Source organism: Crotalus tigris, unplaced genomic scaffold (genome assembly GCF_016545835.1).
Source record: "Crotalus tigris isolate CLP2741 ecotype Arizona unplaced genomic scaffold, ASM1654583v1 scf7180000017741.1442986301:2390832, whole genome shotgun sequence".
NCBI classification, from domain to species: domain Eukaryota; kingdom Metazoa; phylum Chordata; class Lepidosauria; order Squamata; family Viperidae; genus Crotalus; species Crotalus tigris.
The window spans coordinates 970,791-988,572 of record NW_024096608.1 but is presented as its reverse complement, the minus strand read 5'-3'; the positions used below and the strand labels follow the sequence as shown (position 1 = coordinate 988,572).

The window sequence follows — 17,782 nt, the reverse complement described above, 5'->3', positions numbered from 1 at the left end:
CCACAACGCCCAGGCAGCATCTGGAGGGCACAGGCCTGGCAAAGGCTGATGCCGATAGGAACTCTTTCAAGTTTGGGAATTACAATTATATTCCTATTATAGCAAATTAAGGGCTATTTTTTCAAGCCATTTACTGTGTGTGTTTCAGGTCCTTTCTGATTTGTGCCTTGGTTCTCAAAAAACAAAATACTAGTTAAGGTCACTTTAACAATTCCTATCAAACAGAACAGAGCAGGAGAGACTAAGGTGCCAGCCTCAGATCTGTTGAAAATACACAAATAACTTTACTCTGGGCTTCACTATTTGTTATTAAGGGTTATAAGATTCACTGTTTAGGGAGGAAAGGTTCCAGATGGCAAGCAGACTTTTGACATCTGGTCTGTTAATTAGTTGGCATAGGGAGCAGCCTCTCTCCAAGTTGCAATCAGCTGGCTAATCTGGTTCGATCTAAACACAAGGTGAGCATCCCCTTGCACTGAAACCAACATTTATAATTGGCCTGGAGTGGGAAGTATAAAGTGCTATGAACATCCAGATCAGCTTGAAAAAAAGTCCCATTTTCTGCTCTGGATACTACAGACATTGGCCATCTATATAAGATATATCCTGAAAGATGCCAAGCATCAAAAATTTGATGCAAAACTCTTTCAAAAGGCCTTTGGAGGCAAGGTGATGCCTGTCTTCCAAGGACTGAGGAAATACTTTTGCATGTGTAAATCTCACGTCCTTGAAATATCACTGGAATCTCAGAGGTTAATGAAAGCTGACATGAGCTGCAGAAGTGAAAACAAAACACACACACACACACACACACACACACACACACACACGCCTGACTCTTTCTCAGATGCCAGGTTGAGCAAGGAAGGGCTGTAGCCATGGGCCAGGACGGTAGAGATTGAGGCATGGCTGAGAAAGGAAGATCAGAAAGTGAGAAGATGGCCAATTTCAGCTCATATCCTTGCCCAGTTGGGGCTGGTATGTTGAGAGGTGTTAGCCTATGGATCTTGATAAGCAAATAAAGTAAAAAGTTCAGAGGTTACTCTCTCTAGCAGCACCTTGAAAGTCTGCCTGTTCCACAATGGTTGAAGCATTCTCCTAGGAGGTGTCAGCTTGTCAAAAATAGTCCTCTTCACCACAGGAACACAAGGATTGTGGAGAGATGACTGAAATAGAGGCAAAAGTGAAGTACGTTAAGTTGGCCCGGTCTCTGAGGACCTATGGAGTCTCCTTTTTCCTGGTGAAGGTAAGAATTGGAGTTGAATTAAATGGACTCAGTTAGATTCAATGGCTGATGCTTGCAACGGTGAAGAATATGCTTCATAAGATCCAGCTAAAGAGTTTGCACCTTTTTCAACTCAAAGGGTTTAATGTTGAGGGAAGAACAGAAAGACTTTCCTTTCCTCACCTGGTCTTGGCCAACATCGCTTCCTGGTCTGGACCGGTATTTTTTTTTTAACCCCATAACATTTTGATGCCAAGAACATATGAATAATTTGACTGGGTTTGCCATCATGTAGCCAGATGCGGGAAGCGAAGTGGCATTATCATAAAGCTAAATCTGAGTTTCCTAGTCCAAACATTGAGTAAATTTAGAGCAGGGACTGGCAACCGTGCTGGCTCAGGAATTCTGGGAGTTGAAGTCCGCAGGTGCTAAAGTTGCTGGAGTTGCCCACCTGACTTAGAGAAATCAAAACTTTGCCAAGCCTGATTGACTTTTTGGCACCTCATCATAAAACTAAATAGAGCGAAGGAAACACACCCCTCTTACCTTTTGATATTGAACTGGACCAAATTTGAATTTGTAGTGTGAACTTGCCTGATAATTCTTAATTGCTGTTCTTGGACCCCCCTGAAAAATCAAGTTCTGCAAAGTTCTGCATTGGCCGAACCATTCATGCTTCACGTTTACGAGAGATCTTCCCTCACCTGATTGAGAAGGTGCCCTTTGCTAGCGGAGTGGTGCTTTGTGATTAGCCATTTCCTTTCCGTGTTCCCTGCAGGTGAATTAACCACCCTGCAAAGGAGCGATTTGTACACCACTGATTTTTCCCAGAATGCTGCAACACAATTAAGCCGTGTTTTTTCTCACACTAAGATTCATTCGATATTCTCCTAACAGGTGACTTCCAACTGGCACCATGGGGCAACTGAGGAAGTCAACAATCCGGATAATTATTTTTACTGCAGTGATAAGCTGGGGTGCATTCAGTTAAAAACGCATATTGCATTCCTGGAACTCTTTCCATTTTTTAGGGCTGACTGAAGCAAATGGCAATTAAGTCATTTCTGGAACAGCCGTGTGAGATGTCTGCCTGTGATCAATTTATGAGGAGAGGAAAGCAGAGAATTTAAAAACTGGAGCTGTTTAACGAATGCTCCAAACATTTAATCCCCTCTGCTTTGAATGAATTATTGTAACTTGGGGAATGGAGATACATTATAATAGCAGACATGACTTTCTCTTTTTGCAGTCCTTTATTGAAGGCCAACTGTTTGCAATTCCTCAAAATTTAGTTGCTGGACCGTTCGCGTTCTAAGGAGACCTGAGGCAAATAAAGATCAGTGTTCATTATCTCAGTTAACTTATTTTAACATTAATACATGAGCTAGAATTACACCAGGAGCCCCTTTTCTGGAGCCATGAGCCAAAGTGGAGTATGCCCAAAAGGGCACACCAATGAACTCAGTGGGTCATGGAGGAAAGGCTTTGCTTTGGGGCAGGGGAAAGAGGAGGGGGTCCAGGGGGTCACGGGTGAGGTAGGAAAGGTGGTTGGGATATGGGCAGCCTTGACTGGCCCTCGAGGCAAGGAGATTCAGGACCAAGAGAAGGAAGGGCTTCTTGGCACATATTAAACCGTAGAATTTGCTGCTCTCAGATGCAAGAATAGATTTAGTTTTTTGAGAGTGGTAAGAGGAGATTCAGCCACAAAGTCCACAAAGGACCTGGGTTGGATTTCTGCCGCACTGCAAGACTGCTTCCTACCTCCTGTTGGGTGGAATTGTGCGACCACCCTCTTGATGAGCTTCTTGGATCCATTTGCTTGGCTTCTGAGGAACACCAAAGCTGCACTAGATAGGCCTCCAGCTGGATCCATCCTCGGGAGTCTTCTTACATTCTTTCAAATTTTGTTTCGGTTTTTTCCCCTTCACAGGAGAAAATGAAAGGAAAGAACAAACTGGTCCCCCGTTTGTTAGGAATTACCAAGGAGTCCGTGATGCGTGTGGATGAAAAGACCAAGGAAGTCTTGCAGGAGTGGCCTCTGACCACGGTGAAACGCTGGGCGGCCTCACCCAAAAGCTTCACCCTGGTAATTCGTGGTGGTGAGAGAGAAGCAGAAGAAAAGTTTCCCGGTGGCAAACCGGGTGTAATCTTGATGCAAACAGTGCTGTATCTTCCCTTAGGATTTTGGGGAGTACCAAGAAAGCTACTACTCAGTACAGACCACTGAAGGAGAGCAGATCTCTCAGCTGATCGCTGGTTACATTGACATCATTCTCAAGAAGGTAAACACCTTCGGCTTCTGTTGGGAAGGCCCAGGTGCTCCTCCGGTCACCTTGAAGGAAGAGCCACAGCCTGCTCTGCATCCAGGCGGCTGGCCCAGCCACCTGCCCCCAAACTGCCAAGTGGGGGGGGGGAATTGGGTTGGGGGTGAGAGGGGGCCTCTGGTGCTTCTCTTCTCCTGTTGCTGCCATTCCATTCCATGTATGTAGGTCGTGCAAGGAGGTGAGAATTAATCTATTTTCATTCCCCCTTTGCAGTCTCAAGCCTCCACCCTGGCCAGTGTTTGGTGGGCAGGGCATCATAGGCGCTGGTGATAGGGAATTGCCCCTACCGTGATCTAGGCCTTGGGGCAACTGCCCAGAAGCCTCTCTGGCAAGCCAGAGGGCCTGGGATTAGAGTCCCAAGTGGATTCCAGAGTGGGCTGCATGTTCAGACCCGTTTGCAAAAAGGGAGATGGTTTCACAAGAAGACACAGGAAGAGATTGAAAACCTGTGTTTGCCTTTTCTGCAGAAGCAAAGCAAGGATCGCTTTGGGCTGGAAGGAGATGAAGAATCGACTATGCTAGAAGAATCTGTCTCTCCCAAAAAGTATGTGGAAGAGGGCTGGTTTTTTCTCTGGCAGGTCTTTGTGGCAGGGCCCATGAGCTGTCATGTCCTTTACTCCAAGTCTCACCTCCTTTTCGTGAAAGCTGCTCTTCTTCCCTTCTCCAAGGCCTTCCTTCCATTTTGCAGTTTGCGTCTCTCAAATGCTGGCCGCCTTATTGGGGTGTGTCAAATATGAAGTCCATAAGAGGGTGCAAGCTTTTACAGGGCCAGGAGCAGCTCATCAGACATTTAGGGGGGTGGAACAGTGGGTGTTTGGGGAATTGGAGCTGGTGGACCAGCCCAGTCGTGGAAGGGTCAAAGAGGGCAAGGAACTCTCTTCCCAGCCTGGTTCTTCCCTTCCTTTGGCAGGTCGACAATATTGCAGCAGCAGTTCAACCGCACCGGAAAGGTGGAGCATGGCTCCGTGGCACTTCCGGCCGTCATGCGCTCGGGCTCCACCGGCCCAGAGATCTTCAATGTGGGCAGCATGCCTTCACCGCAGCAGCAAGTGACAGTTGGGCAGATGCACAGGGCCCATATGCCCCCTCTGGTAAGCCACTCCCCCCCCTTCTGAGCAAGGGTGGGGTCCTGGTCACAGAGCCCTGTTGAGTGGTCCCTCTGCAGGAGAAGATCTGCTGAACTTTGCTTGGCTTTCCTCAGACTTCGGCCCAACAGGCCCTGATGGGCACCATCAACACCAGCATGCAGGCCGTCCAGCAGACGCAGGCAGACCTCACCCAAGTCGATGATCTTCCACCTTTAGGAAATGACATGGTCAGTTGGCCTGGGGGGCAAAGGGAAGACCATCTCCCCAAAACCAACACTGGCCTGGGATGTCTGTTCCTTCTACACATTCAGCCTCTCTCAGCAGCCCTTCTGTGCTTCAAAATGCTTTCGTGCCTTTGAGCTAAACAGCCCCATCTTGGCCATTTTCTGTGTCTCCTGTAGGAAAGTCCTTGGTTGTCCATGTGTGAATCGGCCCTTTCAAGGTCTGATAGCACTTCTTTCCCCCAGGAAGAGCAAGCCTGACACAGGGGAACTATGTGAAATAATTGCCTTTGTTTGAGGGCTCAGATCCATCCTTCTGGGGACCCCTGAATATTGAGTATTCCAGGGATGTTGCTTAGCAAATAGAGCGGGCAATCAAGCAATCCTGTCTAATGAAGTCCTTCCTAAGCTGAGCGCTCTCCAGATGTATGGAACTCAATCCCCAGAATCCTTCACTCATTTGGTAATTGCTAAGAATTCTAGCAGGTGCCCATCTGTCTGATGGTCACCAAGGTGGAGAAGGTTTCTGAGGATAAGCAAACCTAGAAGTTAGAAGATGTCCTGTATTCTTTTAATTCGACATCTGCCTTTTTCTCCAGGCTTCCAGAGTTTGGGTCCAGAACAAAGTGGATGAGTCAAAACATGAAATACACTCTCAAGTTGATGCAATCACTGCAGGGACAGCTTCCGTTGTGAACCTTACAGCAGGTAAGGAGGCTGTGTGCTCTGTAATGGTCCTATGAGTGTAGAATGTATCTTTCCAAAGTTCTAAAGGAAACACCTGTTCAGTTTGCTTTGGTCAGCATTCCCATTTCAGTGGTGCATTCAGGAATGTCCCCGTGGCTTGCAAAGAACCAAGGGTGCTCTGGGCCAAAGCAGAAGATCCTCTGAAACATTAAACAGCAACAAACCAGGCCCGCAAGGACCAGGCCCTAGCGGTACAAGGAAGTGTGAGCCTCTGCAATGCCTTTGGAAGTTGGGCATCTCCTGGTCTGCTTTGCTTGGCAGGGGACCCGGTTGACACAGACTACACAGCGGTGGGCTGTGCCATCACCACCATCTCCTCCAACCTCACGGAGATGTCCAAGGGGGTCAAGTTGCTGGCGGCCCTCATGGACGATGAAGTCGGAAGTGGGGAGGACCTGCTGAAGGCCGCTCGGACCCTGGCAGGGGCCGTCTCAAACCTGCTCAAAGCGGTGGAACCGACATCAGGAGAGGTGAGGCCATAGGGCAGAATGGCAGCGGGCCGCCCAGTTGCCTCCTGGTTGTTACTATACTATCCATAGGGAGGACTTTGCTTCGGTGGAAGGGCAGCAGCTTGAGAATTTCTCTTCCTAAGGCAGTGTGATCATCTTTCCTACTTTTCTCTCTTTCCAGCCCCGCCAGACTGTTCTGACCGCAGCCGGCAGCATCGGCCAAGCCAGTGGGGAGCTGCTCAGGCAGATCGGGGAGAACGAGACGGACGAACGTTTCCAGGTAAAGCTCCCCTGGGACCCTTTATTCTTGTGGGATTGAATCCTGCTGCCCCCATTTACGATTTCCGTACCTGTGGATGAGCTGAGCCTCTTCTTGTGGCTCAACCTCTTTCCCACCTTCCTCTTCCCCAGGATGTCTTGATGAGCCTGGCCAAAGCTGTGGCCAACGCCGCCGCCATGTTGGTGCTAAAGGCCAAGAACGTGGCTCAGGTGGCCGAGGACACTGTTCTGCAGAACCGGGTGATTGCGGCTGCCACGCAGTGCGCCCTCTCCACCTCACAGCTGGTGGCTTGTGCAAAGGTGCGTCCAGGGAGGGGTGGGCAAGCCAGGGTAGATGAGAGAGATCTAGCTTCTGTGATATTGCCCGTCAGTGGAGAGCTGGATGGGCATCAGAACAGCCGTGGCCCATTGGTCACTTTGTTGTGAGGTTGAAAGAGCCCCTCCTCTGCTGTGGCAGTCAGGCAACCCTTCACAGTGCACCCTGCCACTCACTTCACGTGGCTGGATGTGCTTTGCTGCAGGTGGTGAGTCCCACCATCAGCTCCCCGGTGTGCCAGGAGCAGCTGATTGAAGCCGGGAAGCTGGTGGATCGCTCTGTGGAGAACTGTGTGCGGGCGTGCCAGGCTGCCACGGATGACACTGAACTGCTCAAGCAAGTCAGCGCGGCGGCCAGCGTGGTCAGCCAGGCCCTGAATGACCTCCTGCAGCACGTCCGCCAGTTTGCCAGCCGGGGGGAGCCCATTGGACGCTACGATCAGGCCACCGACACCATCATGTATGTGACCGAGAGCATCTTCAGTTCCATGGGGGATGCCGGTAAGCTCTCCTTCTCTTGCTCAGCTGTCCCCTTGCTCTGCTCCTGCTGTGCATGGCGGCTCTGAGAGCGATTGACGGAGTTGTACAGAGGAGCATTCACGGAGGGGGGTCGGAAAAGTCAAGGTGGCAGGTCCAGTCACAAAATTAACCCCCCCTCCCTTTTGATCTGCCCTGGTGGCTATCAACTTGACATCTTTTAACACCCTTGCCCACCCTATCCGGAAGGAGTACATCTGCCCAGTCAGCCTCTCTGTCCTCCAGCTGCGTTGGCTACCAGATCCGTCCCTTCCTCAACTGGCAGAGCCAGAAATCGAGCCTGGTCCCTCCTGCAGGCAAAGGAAGGCCTCTGTCCTGGCCTCGGAAACAGAGGCACTCATTTCTCCAGCATTTGGAAGCCCTGAGCATGTTCTGCAAGGGGAATCTCTCTCCAGGCCAGCCCATGAGAGGGCTTGGTGAAGCTTAGGGATCATCAGAGCCCGGGAGAGAGTCAGAGATGGGCCCGGAGAGATGAAAAGAAAGCCCATTTTCAATCCGGTTGCAGGGGAAATGGTGCGGCAGGCCAGGGTGTTGGCGCAAGCAACTTCAGACCTGGTGAACGCCATGCGGTCGGACGCTGAGGCAGAAATTGACATGGAAAACTCGAAGAAGCTCCTGGCGGCTGCCAAGCTTCTTGCTGATTCCACCGCTCGGATGGTAGAAGCTGCAAAGGTACCACAAAACCCCACATGCAACCGTGTGGCTGTCGAGAAAGGTTCACTGCTGGTGCTTACTTTTGGGGGGGGGAGCAGGGCGACAAGGTGAAGTCAGTCCTGGGGCAAAGGCGGCTCCCCCGTGACGTGAAGGCTGAGATGGGCCTGAGCCCTCCAACTTTCGTCTTTGTGATTTGCCCCCCATAGGGAGCTGCTGCCAACCCAGACAATGAAGACCAGCAGCAGCGACTGCGGGAAGCGGCCGAAGGGCTCCGGGTGGCCACCAATGCAGCTGCCCAAAACGCCATTAAGAAGAAGATTGTGAACCGACTGGAGGTGAGACCGTCGGCGGGTCTCCTCTTTCTCCTCAGCTGAGTTGTTGCGTGGCCTGAGCCAGGCCAAACCTTTCAGACAGCTTTTTCCTCCCCCTTCTACTGGATCGGTACCGATATGCAGCTGGGGAAGAGAATGCCTGTCTTGCCAGGCCGGTCAGCCCTGGACCTGGGGCCCACCTTGCACGGAGGCTGCGTGTCAGCCTGAAACCAGCCTGCAAAAGGCAAGCAGAGGAGTGGGCTTCCGTGAGAGCCAGTGTCCAGAATGACTGTGTGTGTTCATAAAGAGAAAGGAAACGTTCTCGCTTTTCAGGGTTTTAGGACTGAGTAAATTCTGCCAACCTTCCCTTTTTGGCAGTTCTTCCAAAGTCTCCCCACCTGGTGCTTCTCTCCAGGAGAAGGAGGAGCTCCAGGCTCACCGGTGAATCCATATTCTCCCGGTCCAAGCCAGCCCCTTGGGTTCCTCTGAGCGGGTCCTGCAGGGGAATGAAGAGGTTCCTGCTTTCCCCTTTTGGTCTGCCTCCCTCCAGCTGTTCCGTGGTTGCCCTTCCTGGCATTTCCAGCCAGCAGAGCCAAAGGGACATCTGGAGGGCACCTGGTTGGGGAAGGCAGTTTTAGAGGTAAATGGGTAGAAGCTTTGGGGAAACGGAGTGTAAGAAATCCACACCCCACCAGTTCTCGTCTGCTGGCCAGATCCGCCCCTTCTCCCTTGCCCCTCCAAGACTTTCCAGACCCTCCTTTTTGCAGGTGGCAGCGAAACAGGCAGCCGCAGCTGCCACACAAACCATTGCAGCCTCGCAGAACGCCGCCATTTCAAACAAGAACGCAGCAGCCCACCAGCAGCTTGTCCAGAGCTGCAAGGTAAGGTCGCTTGAACTGGGAAGAAGTCAAAAGAGTGGAGAGGAGCCTCCTCGTGCCTCTGGCACGTCCATAACAAGACTTGGCTTCATGAATCCTGAGAAAACGCTCTATAAATAATCCCAAGCTGAAAGCCCAGAGGCCTCCTGGACAGCCGGGTCTTTGTGGGTTGGAAGCTGCTCCAGTCCCGAAATCCATTCCGGGTGAGCTGCGTTCCTTCAGCACTCTGAGGCCTCGTTCACACAACCTGTTTGAGTGGGTGGAGACAAAGCGGCAACCTCCAGACTGGAATTAAATGACCAGCCACTGAATCCTGACCTGGCCGGACTTAACACAGTCCCGGTTTCCAGCACATCAAGCAACTCCTCCCACGTTCTGTCAGCTCTGCACCATTGTCCACTCAGGGATAGGAAGGGCTGTCCAGTTGGGCTTGGCCTCGAGCTGCCCAGTTGGAGAGCCAAGCCGCCTGCCTTCCCTCCTTCTCCTCTGGGCAGAACGTGGCTGACCACATTCCGCAGCTGGTGCAAGGTGTGCGAGGGAGCCAAGCGCAGGCGGAGGACCTGGGCGCTCAACTCGCCTTGATCAACTCCAGCCAAAATTTCCTCCAGGTATGTGAGTTGGAGGGAGGGCATGGCATGGGGAGGGGCCTCGCTCTGCCAGACGGAAGGGCCGCCGAGGCCAACGAGCTGGTCTTTCTTTCAACAGCCAGGGAGCAAAATGGTGGCTTCAGCCAAAGCAGCCGTGCCAACCGTGACTGACCAGGCGGCAGCCATGCAGTTAAGCCAGTGTGCCAAGAATCTGGCTACCAGCCTGGCGGAGCTGAGGACGGCCTCTCAGAAGGTGGGCAGAAGCCCAGCGCCCCCCCTTCTGAGTCTTATGGGGTGGCAAGAGCCCCCCCCCCAAGATTCCTTCCCCGTCAGCCCCCTCCATTGGATGAGATGAGAGACTTGTGAGGATGTGCTTGTTCATCTGTCTTGCGCTTAGGCACACGAGGCCTGTGGCCCCATGGAGATCGACTCGGCCTTGAACACTGTCCAGACGCTCAAAAACGAATTACAGGATGCAAAGATGGCAGCCCTGGATGGACAGTTGAAGCCTCTTCCGGGAGAAACGGTAAATGGGGAATATCAGACAAGGCTTATATTGCTTTTTTTAAAAAATGTATATACTAACCAAACTAAAAAAAATTGGGGGGGGTGCATTTAAATCTATGTTCAATTCCTTCCCTTTGGGTAGTTCATAAGGGTGGCTGCTTCTCTCGGCTTATGGCCCATACAGGCCCAAAGAGTTCCGCTCCTCTCAGATGTCCTGGGTGGACTGAGAAGTGTACTCTTTTTCAGTTTTATGGCCGTTTTAACCAAGAGGATTTACAAGTTTTGTTTTAAGAGAGTAAACCACAATGGAGTAACGTCTGGAAAACCAGCTCCAGCAAAATTTAACTCAGAGGAAAGATGCAAAGAATTAGCATTCATTCCACTTAAGATGTTGCCTTTTAATGTCCAAGTCCTGCCGGCAGTTCATAAAAGCCGTGATTGAAGAGAGAGATATGTGGAGAAGATGCCCCTTTTTGGGGGAGAGTTGAAATATTGGGGGGCCACCAGTACCCCTCTTGTAGGAAGGAAATTGTGCCAGTCTCCGAGGGTGCCACCAGTGGGCCCTTGCCACAGCTGGGAAGGTCACTGGGAAGGTTAATCACAAGGCTGTTTATCTCCCTCAGCTCGAAAAATGCGCCCAGGACTTGGGAAGCACCTCCAAAGCTGTCGGCTCCTCCATGGCGCAGCTGCTCACCTGTGCCGCCCAAGGCAATGAAGACTATACAGGTACAAAGGCTCCTTGCTCTGGCAGCCTCCCTCCCCCTCCCTCCCCGGGGTGGCCAAGGAGCGGTCACTGCCTTGCCTGGTCATCTCACCTCACGTTTTTGACCCACACAAGGAACCGCAGACTTACAGAGACAAACCAGTATTATTGTTGAGAACAATCTGTAGAAATTTGCAAACTATTCCTAAAGATGAATGCTCCATGGGCTTGATAAGCAGGGGAGGGAGACTCACAATTTGGGGTCCAGAACAGCCTCCCCTCACATCTCTCTGCAGAAATGAACGGCTGCATCTCCTGCTGGCAGCCCCGAGATGCCCATTGGCCACTGGGCGAAACCAAACCCTGGGTTCAGCCGGGCCTCAGCCGGATCCGGCCTTCTCATGTTCTCCTTGGGACGGACAGTGTCAGCCTGGAGGCTGCTGACTGGACTTCCCGGCTTTCTTCCCTCCAGGGGTGGCTGCCCGGGAAACAGCCCAGGCACTGAAGACTTTGGCACAAGCTGCGCGGGGCGTAGCCGCATCCACGGGCGATCCAGCCGGGGCCCGGGCAATGCTGGACTCGGCGTGGGACGTGATGGAGGGCTCCGCTCTGCTCATCCAGGAGGCCAAGCAGGCCCTGGTGTCTCCAGGGGATGCAGAGAGTCAGCAGAGGCTAGCCCAGGTGGGTGGAGGGCAGCCAGAGCCCCGGACAGGAGGCCCCCAGGAGAGGAGGGGGCTGCCGTTCGCCCTGCCCCAACTGCCGCCCATGTCAGAACCTGGCAAAGGGGGTCCTGTGACTCTGGTTGCTTGGTCCGGCTGCTGCTCGGCACCCTCCCCCCCATCTGCCTCCCTGGCCTAAAATTCTCCCTGACTCCAGGAGTGTCTGCAGGTTGTGGTCTAAATGGTCGAGCCGGAATGGAGCCATTGAAGCTCCTCCCTCATTTGTGTGTGTTTGGCTGCCATCTTGAGCTTTTTATTCTCCCCCCCCCATGCAAGACCCCCACCCCTGAATCCCTGGAATTCTCCTTCCATCTGAAACCACATTGTTTACCCCTGGAACCAGGTTTACTCGACTTCCTTGCTTGTGAGTCTGCTCCCTGCCTCTCCTGGGCTTCAGAGAGCCTGGGTCCCTCCAGTAGCCCAGCGGCTTTGGAGTCTGATCCATCGAAGGGGTTTATTCCCCAACAGGCAGCTGTCAGAGCCTCAGGAAGGTGGGTGGGGGTCTTGGGGCTGTTTGCATTCCTTTGATTTCTCTCCCCCCCCCTTGGCTGTGTGTCTCGGAAAGGTGGCAAAAGCCGTGTCACATTCACTGAATAACTGCGTCAACTGCCTTCCTGGCCAGAAGGACGTGGACGTGGCCCTGAAGAGCATTGGTGAATCCAGCAAGAAGCTGCTGGTGGAAACGGTGAGCCGCTTCCCCCGTGGCCCCTGCTTCTGAGGAGGCCTCCTGCAAGCCCCTTGGCCTTGGGTGGTGGTGTCCCCTGAAGTACTTTGGGGGGGTTTCCAAACAATGATGGAATAAAAGGTGGTGATGGGCTTCTGGTCCTTGCATCGGCCAGTACGAGGTCGGAGTGTTTGCAAACTGAAGCAGAACCCACAAATTCTTCCCCTGGTTAGTACCATCTATACTTCCCCCCCCCCCCGTATGTGGCATTGTGGAAGGCAAACGGCAGGGCAGGACCCATGGGCTTGGTGGCGTGCCAGGGCACAGCTTCCTAATCCCACCTCACCTTGCAGCTGCCTCCCAGCTCCAAGTCGTTCCAGGAGGCGCAGAGCGAGCTCAACCAGGTGGCGGCCGACCTGAACCAGTCGGCTGGGGAGGTTGTGCACTCCGCGCGGGGCCAGAGCGGGGAGCTGGCAGCCGCCTCGGGGAAGTTCAGCGAGGACTTTGATGAGTTTCTCGACGCGGGGATTGAGATGGCCGGCCAAGCTCAGGTAGGTGCCCCCCTCCTCCCCCTGCCTGGCAGAAAGCAAGCATTGCTTCTCTAGGCTTCTCCTGCTAGATCTGATGCTGGGAAGGGGCATTCTGGGAGCCTCAGTTCTCGAAAAGAACAGGGTTTCCTCCAGCAAACTCTGTTTCTATGCATCCATGCAACTTTCTAGGGCACAATATGCTTTATCCTTTCTCTGCGATGTTGTCTGATTCTAGTGGTCTCCTTTCCAATCCTGTTTAGCTGTCTAATCGTGTTTAACCCCTAAGCCCAACCATCACGTGCTGAGGCCCTGGGCAGATTGGAAGGACACCAAAGGAAGAATTAAATCATCCTTCCCTGGGTGGTGCCGTTGCTGTTCCCCGGCCAAACCTCCCAGCTCTTCCCCTCGGGCATCATCGCCACTCCCTGAGGTGGACCCGTCTCCTCTCCCGTCCGCCCGTCCGCAGGCCGGATTCCCATTGTCGTGAGAACACCACCCTCCTTGGGGGCCTCAGCATTGGCCTCGCAGAGAGGAGCCCAGTGGGAACGCCTGCTTAGGGTCCAGGGCGACAGGCCAGCCTCAGGGCTCTAGGAGGGTCCCTGCATCTCCCCACGCTGCCCTCGCCCCCTTCAGCGTAACCGCTGGAAGCCCACCGCCTGGGTTGGCTCTCTCAGCCTCCTCCCGAGGACGGAGCCTGCAGCCTAACTGGCGCCCCCTTCGGGTCCTGGACAGATTTGCTGGGCAGGGCAGCTGCTGGACCAGCTGTGGCTGGTGACTGTTAGCTCTCGGTGCCAGGCAGAGATGGGGGCTGCATAGAGGCTGGGAGGCTCTGCCCTCCGGGGTGGATTTCCCGGTGAAGGCCCAATTGTCAAAGCCTGGCCTGCTCAGCTGGGGGCCCTTGCACACGGGGGGGGGGGATCTGGGTCTCCTTCTGCACCGCCTGGCCAAGTAGCACTCCCTCCGATGCTGCTGGAGCCAGGAATAGAGTTGGGGGACTCGGCTCTCGGCCCAAGCAGTGAGCCCCTGTGCTGCCCGGTCTCTGCCTCGCAGACCAAAGAGGACCAGATCCAGGTCATCGGGAACCTCAAGAACATCTCCATGGCTTCCAGCAAACTGCTTCTGGCGGCCAAGTCTCTGTCGGTGGACCCCGGCGCTCCCAACGCCAAGAACCTCTTAGCGGCTGCTGCCAGGTGAGGGCCGTGGTGGGCCTGGGCTGGGTGCTGGAGTAGCAGGGCAGGGAGTTGGCAACTGCTGGTGGGTGTTTCATTTCCTGACTGGCCTCCGTTGAGCAGATGGGAAGAGGAGAATGGGGGAGATGGCTGGAGGACAGCTGGTGACACAACCGCATGATTTCCTTGATGGGATTACACAGGAGCCCTCCTAGTCCGTTGGCTTTGAATCCATTCTGTCCATAGCCCAGCCTCCCTCCAGGCTCTTTGGGGACTGAAAGTAGAGGAGGGAGGACAAGGGAGGGAGGGAGGGAGGGAGGGAGGGAAGGAAGGAAGGAAGGAAGGAAGGAAGGAAGGAAGGAAGGAAGGAAGGAAGGAAGGAAGGAAGGAAGGAAGGGCCAGCACCACAAGTGTGAGGAGCATCTGGGATGGCAGGGCCGGAAGGCGACTCCACAAGGATTGGCAGATGGGCTGGAGGGCTGTTCCCGGGTCTTCATCTGTTCCCCTTTCCTCCTCCCCCAGGGCAGTCACGGAGAGCATCAACCAGTTGATCACCCTGTGCACCCAGCAAGCGCCTGGCCAGAAGGAGTGCGACAACGCTCTCCGAGAATTGGAGGTCAGCCCTTGGCCGCAACTTTACCCTTCCAGGCAGCTTTGTGGGGCTGGAGAGTGCGAGCCGTGGGGCTGCAGCTCCTGGGCTTCCCCAGGAAGGATTTTTGCCTTGTTTTGTCTACTTTGCAGTAAAGCCCTTCTGAGCAATTGGATGAGGGGTGGATTCCTGTCCATCCAGCCTGAGTAGCAAGGGGACCGGAGTTGGGGGGGGAGGGATTTATGGCCGAGCCACGATCCAGGAAGACTGACCGTGGTCCTCCTCGCACGGCCAACTTGGGGCGGGCTGGTCTCTCCTTTCAGACCGTGAAGGAGATGCTGGAAAATCCCAGTGAGCCCGTGAGCGACCAGTCTTACTTCGACTGCATTGAAGGCGTCATGGAGAATTCCAAGGTAGCTCTTCCCAAATCTCTTCCTGAGAAGTCCATCCGGGGGGACAGGGTGCAATGGGCAGCAGAACCGCGGGGGGGGGGAGGGAAACTTGAAGGCCCCAGATGCAGCTCTTTCCAGAAGCAGGGAAAGGCTGGATGGCCTCTTCTCCAACAAAGGGCCGGCAGGTCTTCTCTGGACAGAGTCCCGAGGAGGCCCTTCTCACCCTGGCTCTTTCCGAAGGTGCTCGGGGAAGCGATGGCCGGCATCTCCCAGAACGCCAAGACCGGCGACCTCCCTGTCTTCGGGGAGTGTGTGGGGGTGGCTTCCAAGGCTCTCTGCGGTCTCACCGAAGCAGCAGCTCAGGTGGGTTTTACTTGGTGTTGAGTCCATTTGGCCTCGTTCCCCGAAAGGGACTTAGCAAATGGCCTGTTTCACGCAGTTTGCTGAAGCCCCCCTCTTGGTTGTCGCCTAGGCTGCCTACCTGGTGGGCATCTCGGACCCCAACAGCCAGGCTGGTCAACAGGGCCTCGTGGATCCCATCCAGTTTGCCCGTGCCAACCAGGCAATCCAGATGGCCTGCCAGAACTTGGTGGATCCAGCCAGCAGTCCATCCCAGGTGATGCTCCCCTCCCCAGGGTTACAGGGGCCCTAGATCTGAGCTGGGAGGTGGGCCTTGGGAGCCCGGCCCCTCTCCGACTCCTCCTTGCCCTTGGGCAGCACTCGGAATGGTGCCTCCCAGCTTTGCTCCCCCAAACAGCCTCTGCCGGGTGATCCAAGATGGAGACCCCTCAGCTTCTTCTTCACTGCCTGGAGAAAGGTCTGCATTTCAGACCGTTCCTGCCCCCAACCCTTGAAGAAGATGGACCTTCGCCCAGGGGTCACTCCCTGGACTTCCCTGTGCAAAGCCCTGATCCCTGGTGTCCGTTTCAGGTCTTATCGGCAGCCACCATCGTGGCCAAGCACACCTCTGCCCTGTGCAACGCCTGCCGCATCGCTTCATCCAAAACGGCCAACCCTGTGGCCAAGAGGCACTTCGTCCAGTCGGCCAAGGAGGTGGCCAACAGCACGGCCAACCTGGTGAAGACCATCAAGGTGGGGAAGAGCCCTGATACCTTTGAACCCTCCAACAGAGAGGAAATAGGGCACTTTTAAAGACAAGCCCCAGAAAGTTGTTTCCACGTCTGCCGGGGGGGGTGGGTGGCCGCAGGGGGCATGCAGGGGCCGATCTTTCCGAGTCTCTCAGGAAGCCCAGGGCCATGAAGTGGACCTGTTCTGCCTGTCGTCTCCAGAAGTTTCCTGTTCTCAAGTTGCAGGAAAGAAAAGCTGGTTTGGGAGAAGCTGTAGAAAGCCAGAAACCAGGCTTGAAAAGTGGGTGCTGTGGTGGGTGGTCTTTCGAGGCAGAGGGGAAACAGCCTTTTTAAATTTCTGGCTTTATCCTGAGATTTCTTTCAGGCGCCCGATTGGGGTGTGATCCTTTCCATTATTCTGCAATCGGTCTGAGTTCCAACCACTCTCTGAGTGAGGTTTGGAGTAAGAAGATCGAAACAAATCCTAAAACCCCAAATTGGTCTTCAACAATGATGTAAAATAAGGTAGTTGTGATAAAAACATAAATGCCAAACAAGCTAAATCTAAACATTTAACTAACGGGAAAGAAAAGGTAGATAATATTTCAGTGAGAACCTCCTAGAGGAAACGAATCAGGTTTTGCAGCCTGAAAGGAACCCACGGACCGCCTCCTTTCGCTGCTTGTACTTGACGAAAAAGATGACAGCCAGAAAGAGGTGTAGTTTCAAAGGAAAAAGACACTTGAGGGAAGCAGATCTGCCCACTGAGATATTCACTCAATCATGGTTAAGCGTAGCACGCGGGGTATGAGGCAACCTGTGGTCTGCCATGGGATCTGAGCTCCTTTGAAGGAGCCTGGAAAAGATAATGTCCCAGCAGAAGAGCACCGAGGTAGGAGTCTAGTGGACCTCAAAACCAAGTGGAGAATTTGAACCCAACTTTCATCCAATACCTTCACCAGCTCCAACAGACCCATTGAAAGAGGGGACCCAGCAACCTCCTTGAATGTTTTGTGTTTATGGTTGAGACCTCTTGCTTGAACAGACCTCAGTTGCTTTTTTATTCTTTCCCTGGCTGTGTTATCCATATTATTTTAATTGAGCTCTAAACCACATTTTTTTCCCCTCCTTATTAGGCTTTGGATGGAGATTTTTCAGAAGACAATCGCAGCAAGTGTCGGACCGCTGCTGCTCCGCTCATTGAAGCTGTGGAAAACCTGACTGCCTTTGCCTCCAATCCTGAGTTTGTCAGCATTCCTGCTCGGATCAGTGCTGAGGTGAGAGCAGGCCTCCCCAGAGACGGGAGCATTCATAGCCTGCTGTGTTCCACCACCTGAGCCATTAATACAACATTGATGGAGGAGGAGGAGGAGGAGGAGGAGGAGGAGGAGCTTTCTTTGCAAGCCTAAACACCTTGAAGGAGCTTCTTGCTTAGCAAATGGTCCCTTTCCAGGGTTCTCGCGCACAGGAGCCCATTCTGGCTTCTGCTCGAACCATGCTGGAGAGCTCGTCTTCCTTGATCAAAACAGCTCGCTCACTGGCCATCAACCCCAAGGACCCGAACACCTGGTCTGTCCTGGCTGGACATTCGCACACCGTCTCCGAGTCCATCAAGAGCCTCATCACTTCCATCAGGTGGAGCTTCCTCCCTTTATCTTCTGCATGATTGTATATCGGCCCCTGCACTAAGCATCCAAAGAGGCCTGGGTGCCCAGTTTGGTGTGCAAAGCAGAAAGCCAGGCAAGGTGGTAGGAGAGGAATCGAGAACGCGAAATCCTGAAGATGGTAACCCCTATGTCAGAAGTCCTCAGTGCAGGCCCAGTTCAC

General features: G+C 53.7%; 1 protein-coding gene across 6 annotated transcripts in view; it reads left to right on the top strand.

Moving 5' to 3' along the window:
- TLN2 (talin 2) overlaps nucleotides 1–17,782 on the top strand; it is a 72,751-nt gene that overhangs the window by 34,793 nt on the left and 20,176 nt on the right. For all 6 annotated transcript variants that reach the window (XM_039340072.1, XM_039340076.1, XM_039340075.1 and 3 more), the window contains 29 exons: nucleotides 1,142–1,246; nucleotides 3,156–3,311; nucleotides 3,406–3,507; nucleotides 4,017–4,093; nucleotides 4,460–4,640; nucleotides 4,751–4,864; nucleotides 5,458–5,566; nucleotides 5,867–6,075; nucleotides 6,236–6,334; nucleotides 6,466–6,633; nucleotides 6,855–7,149; nucleotides 7,691–7,857; nucleotides 8,046–8,174; nucleotides 8,918–9,031; nucleotides 9,523–9,636; nucleotides 9,734–9,868; nucleotides 10,013–10,141; nucleotides 10,746–10,848; nucleotides 11,298–11,506; nucleotides 12,110–12,229; nucleotides 12,562–12,759; nucleotides 13,789–13,928; nucleotides 14,430–14,523; nucleotides 14,820–14,909; nucleotides 15,129–15,251; nucleotides 15,361–15,504; nucleotides 15,819–15,980; nucleotides 17,092–17,232; nucleotides 17,409–17,590. In XM_039340072.1, the coding sequence (XP_039196006.1) occupies nucleotides 1,142–1,246; nucleotides 3,156–3,311; nucleotides 3,406–3,507; nucleotides 4,017–4,093; nucleotides 4,460–4,640; nucleotides 4,751–4,864; nucleotides 5,458–5,566; nucleotides 5,867–6,075; nucleotides 6,236–6,334; nucleotides 6,466–6,633; nucleotides 6,855–7,149; nucleotides 7,691–7,857; nucleotides 8,046–8,174; nucleotides 8,918–9,031; nucleotides 9,523–9,636; nucleotides 9,734–9,868; nucleotides 10,013–10,141; nucleotides 10,746–10,848; nucleotides 11,298–11,506; nucleotides 12,110–12,229; nucleotides 12,562–12,759; nucleotides 13,789–13,928; nucleotides 14,430–14,523; nucleotides 14,820–14,909; nucleotides 15,129–15,251; nucleotides 15,361–15,504; nucleotides 15,819–15,980; nucleotides 17,092–17,232; nucleotides 17,409–17,590 (4,109 nt within the window). The remainder of the gene's footprint in view (nucleotides 1–1,141; nucleotides 1,247–3,155; nucleotides 3,312–3,405; nucleotides 3,508–4,016; nucleotides 4,094–4,459; nucleotides 4,641–4,750; nucleotides 4,865–5,457; nucleotides 5,567–5,866; nucleotides 6,076–6,235; nucleotides 6,335–6,465; nucleotides 6,634–6,854; nucleotides 7,150–7,690; nucleotides 7,858–8,045; nucleotides 8,175–8,917; nucleotides 9,032–9,522; nucleotides 9,637–9,733; nucleotides 9,869–10,012; nucleotides 10,142–10,745; nucleotides 10,849–11,297; nucleotides 11,507–12,109; nucleotides 12,230–12,561; nucleotides 12,760–13,788; nucleotides 13,929–14,429; nucleotides 14,524–14,819; nucleotides 14,910–15,128; nucleotides 15,252–15,360; nucleotides 15,505–15,818; nucleotides 15,981–17,091; nucleotides 17,233–17,408; nucleotides 17,591–17,782) is intronic.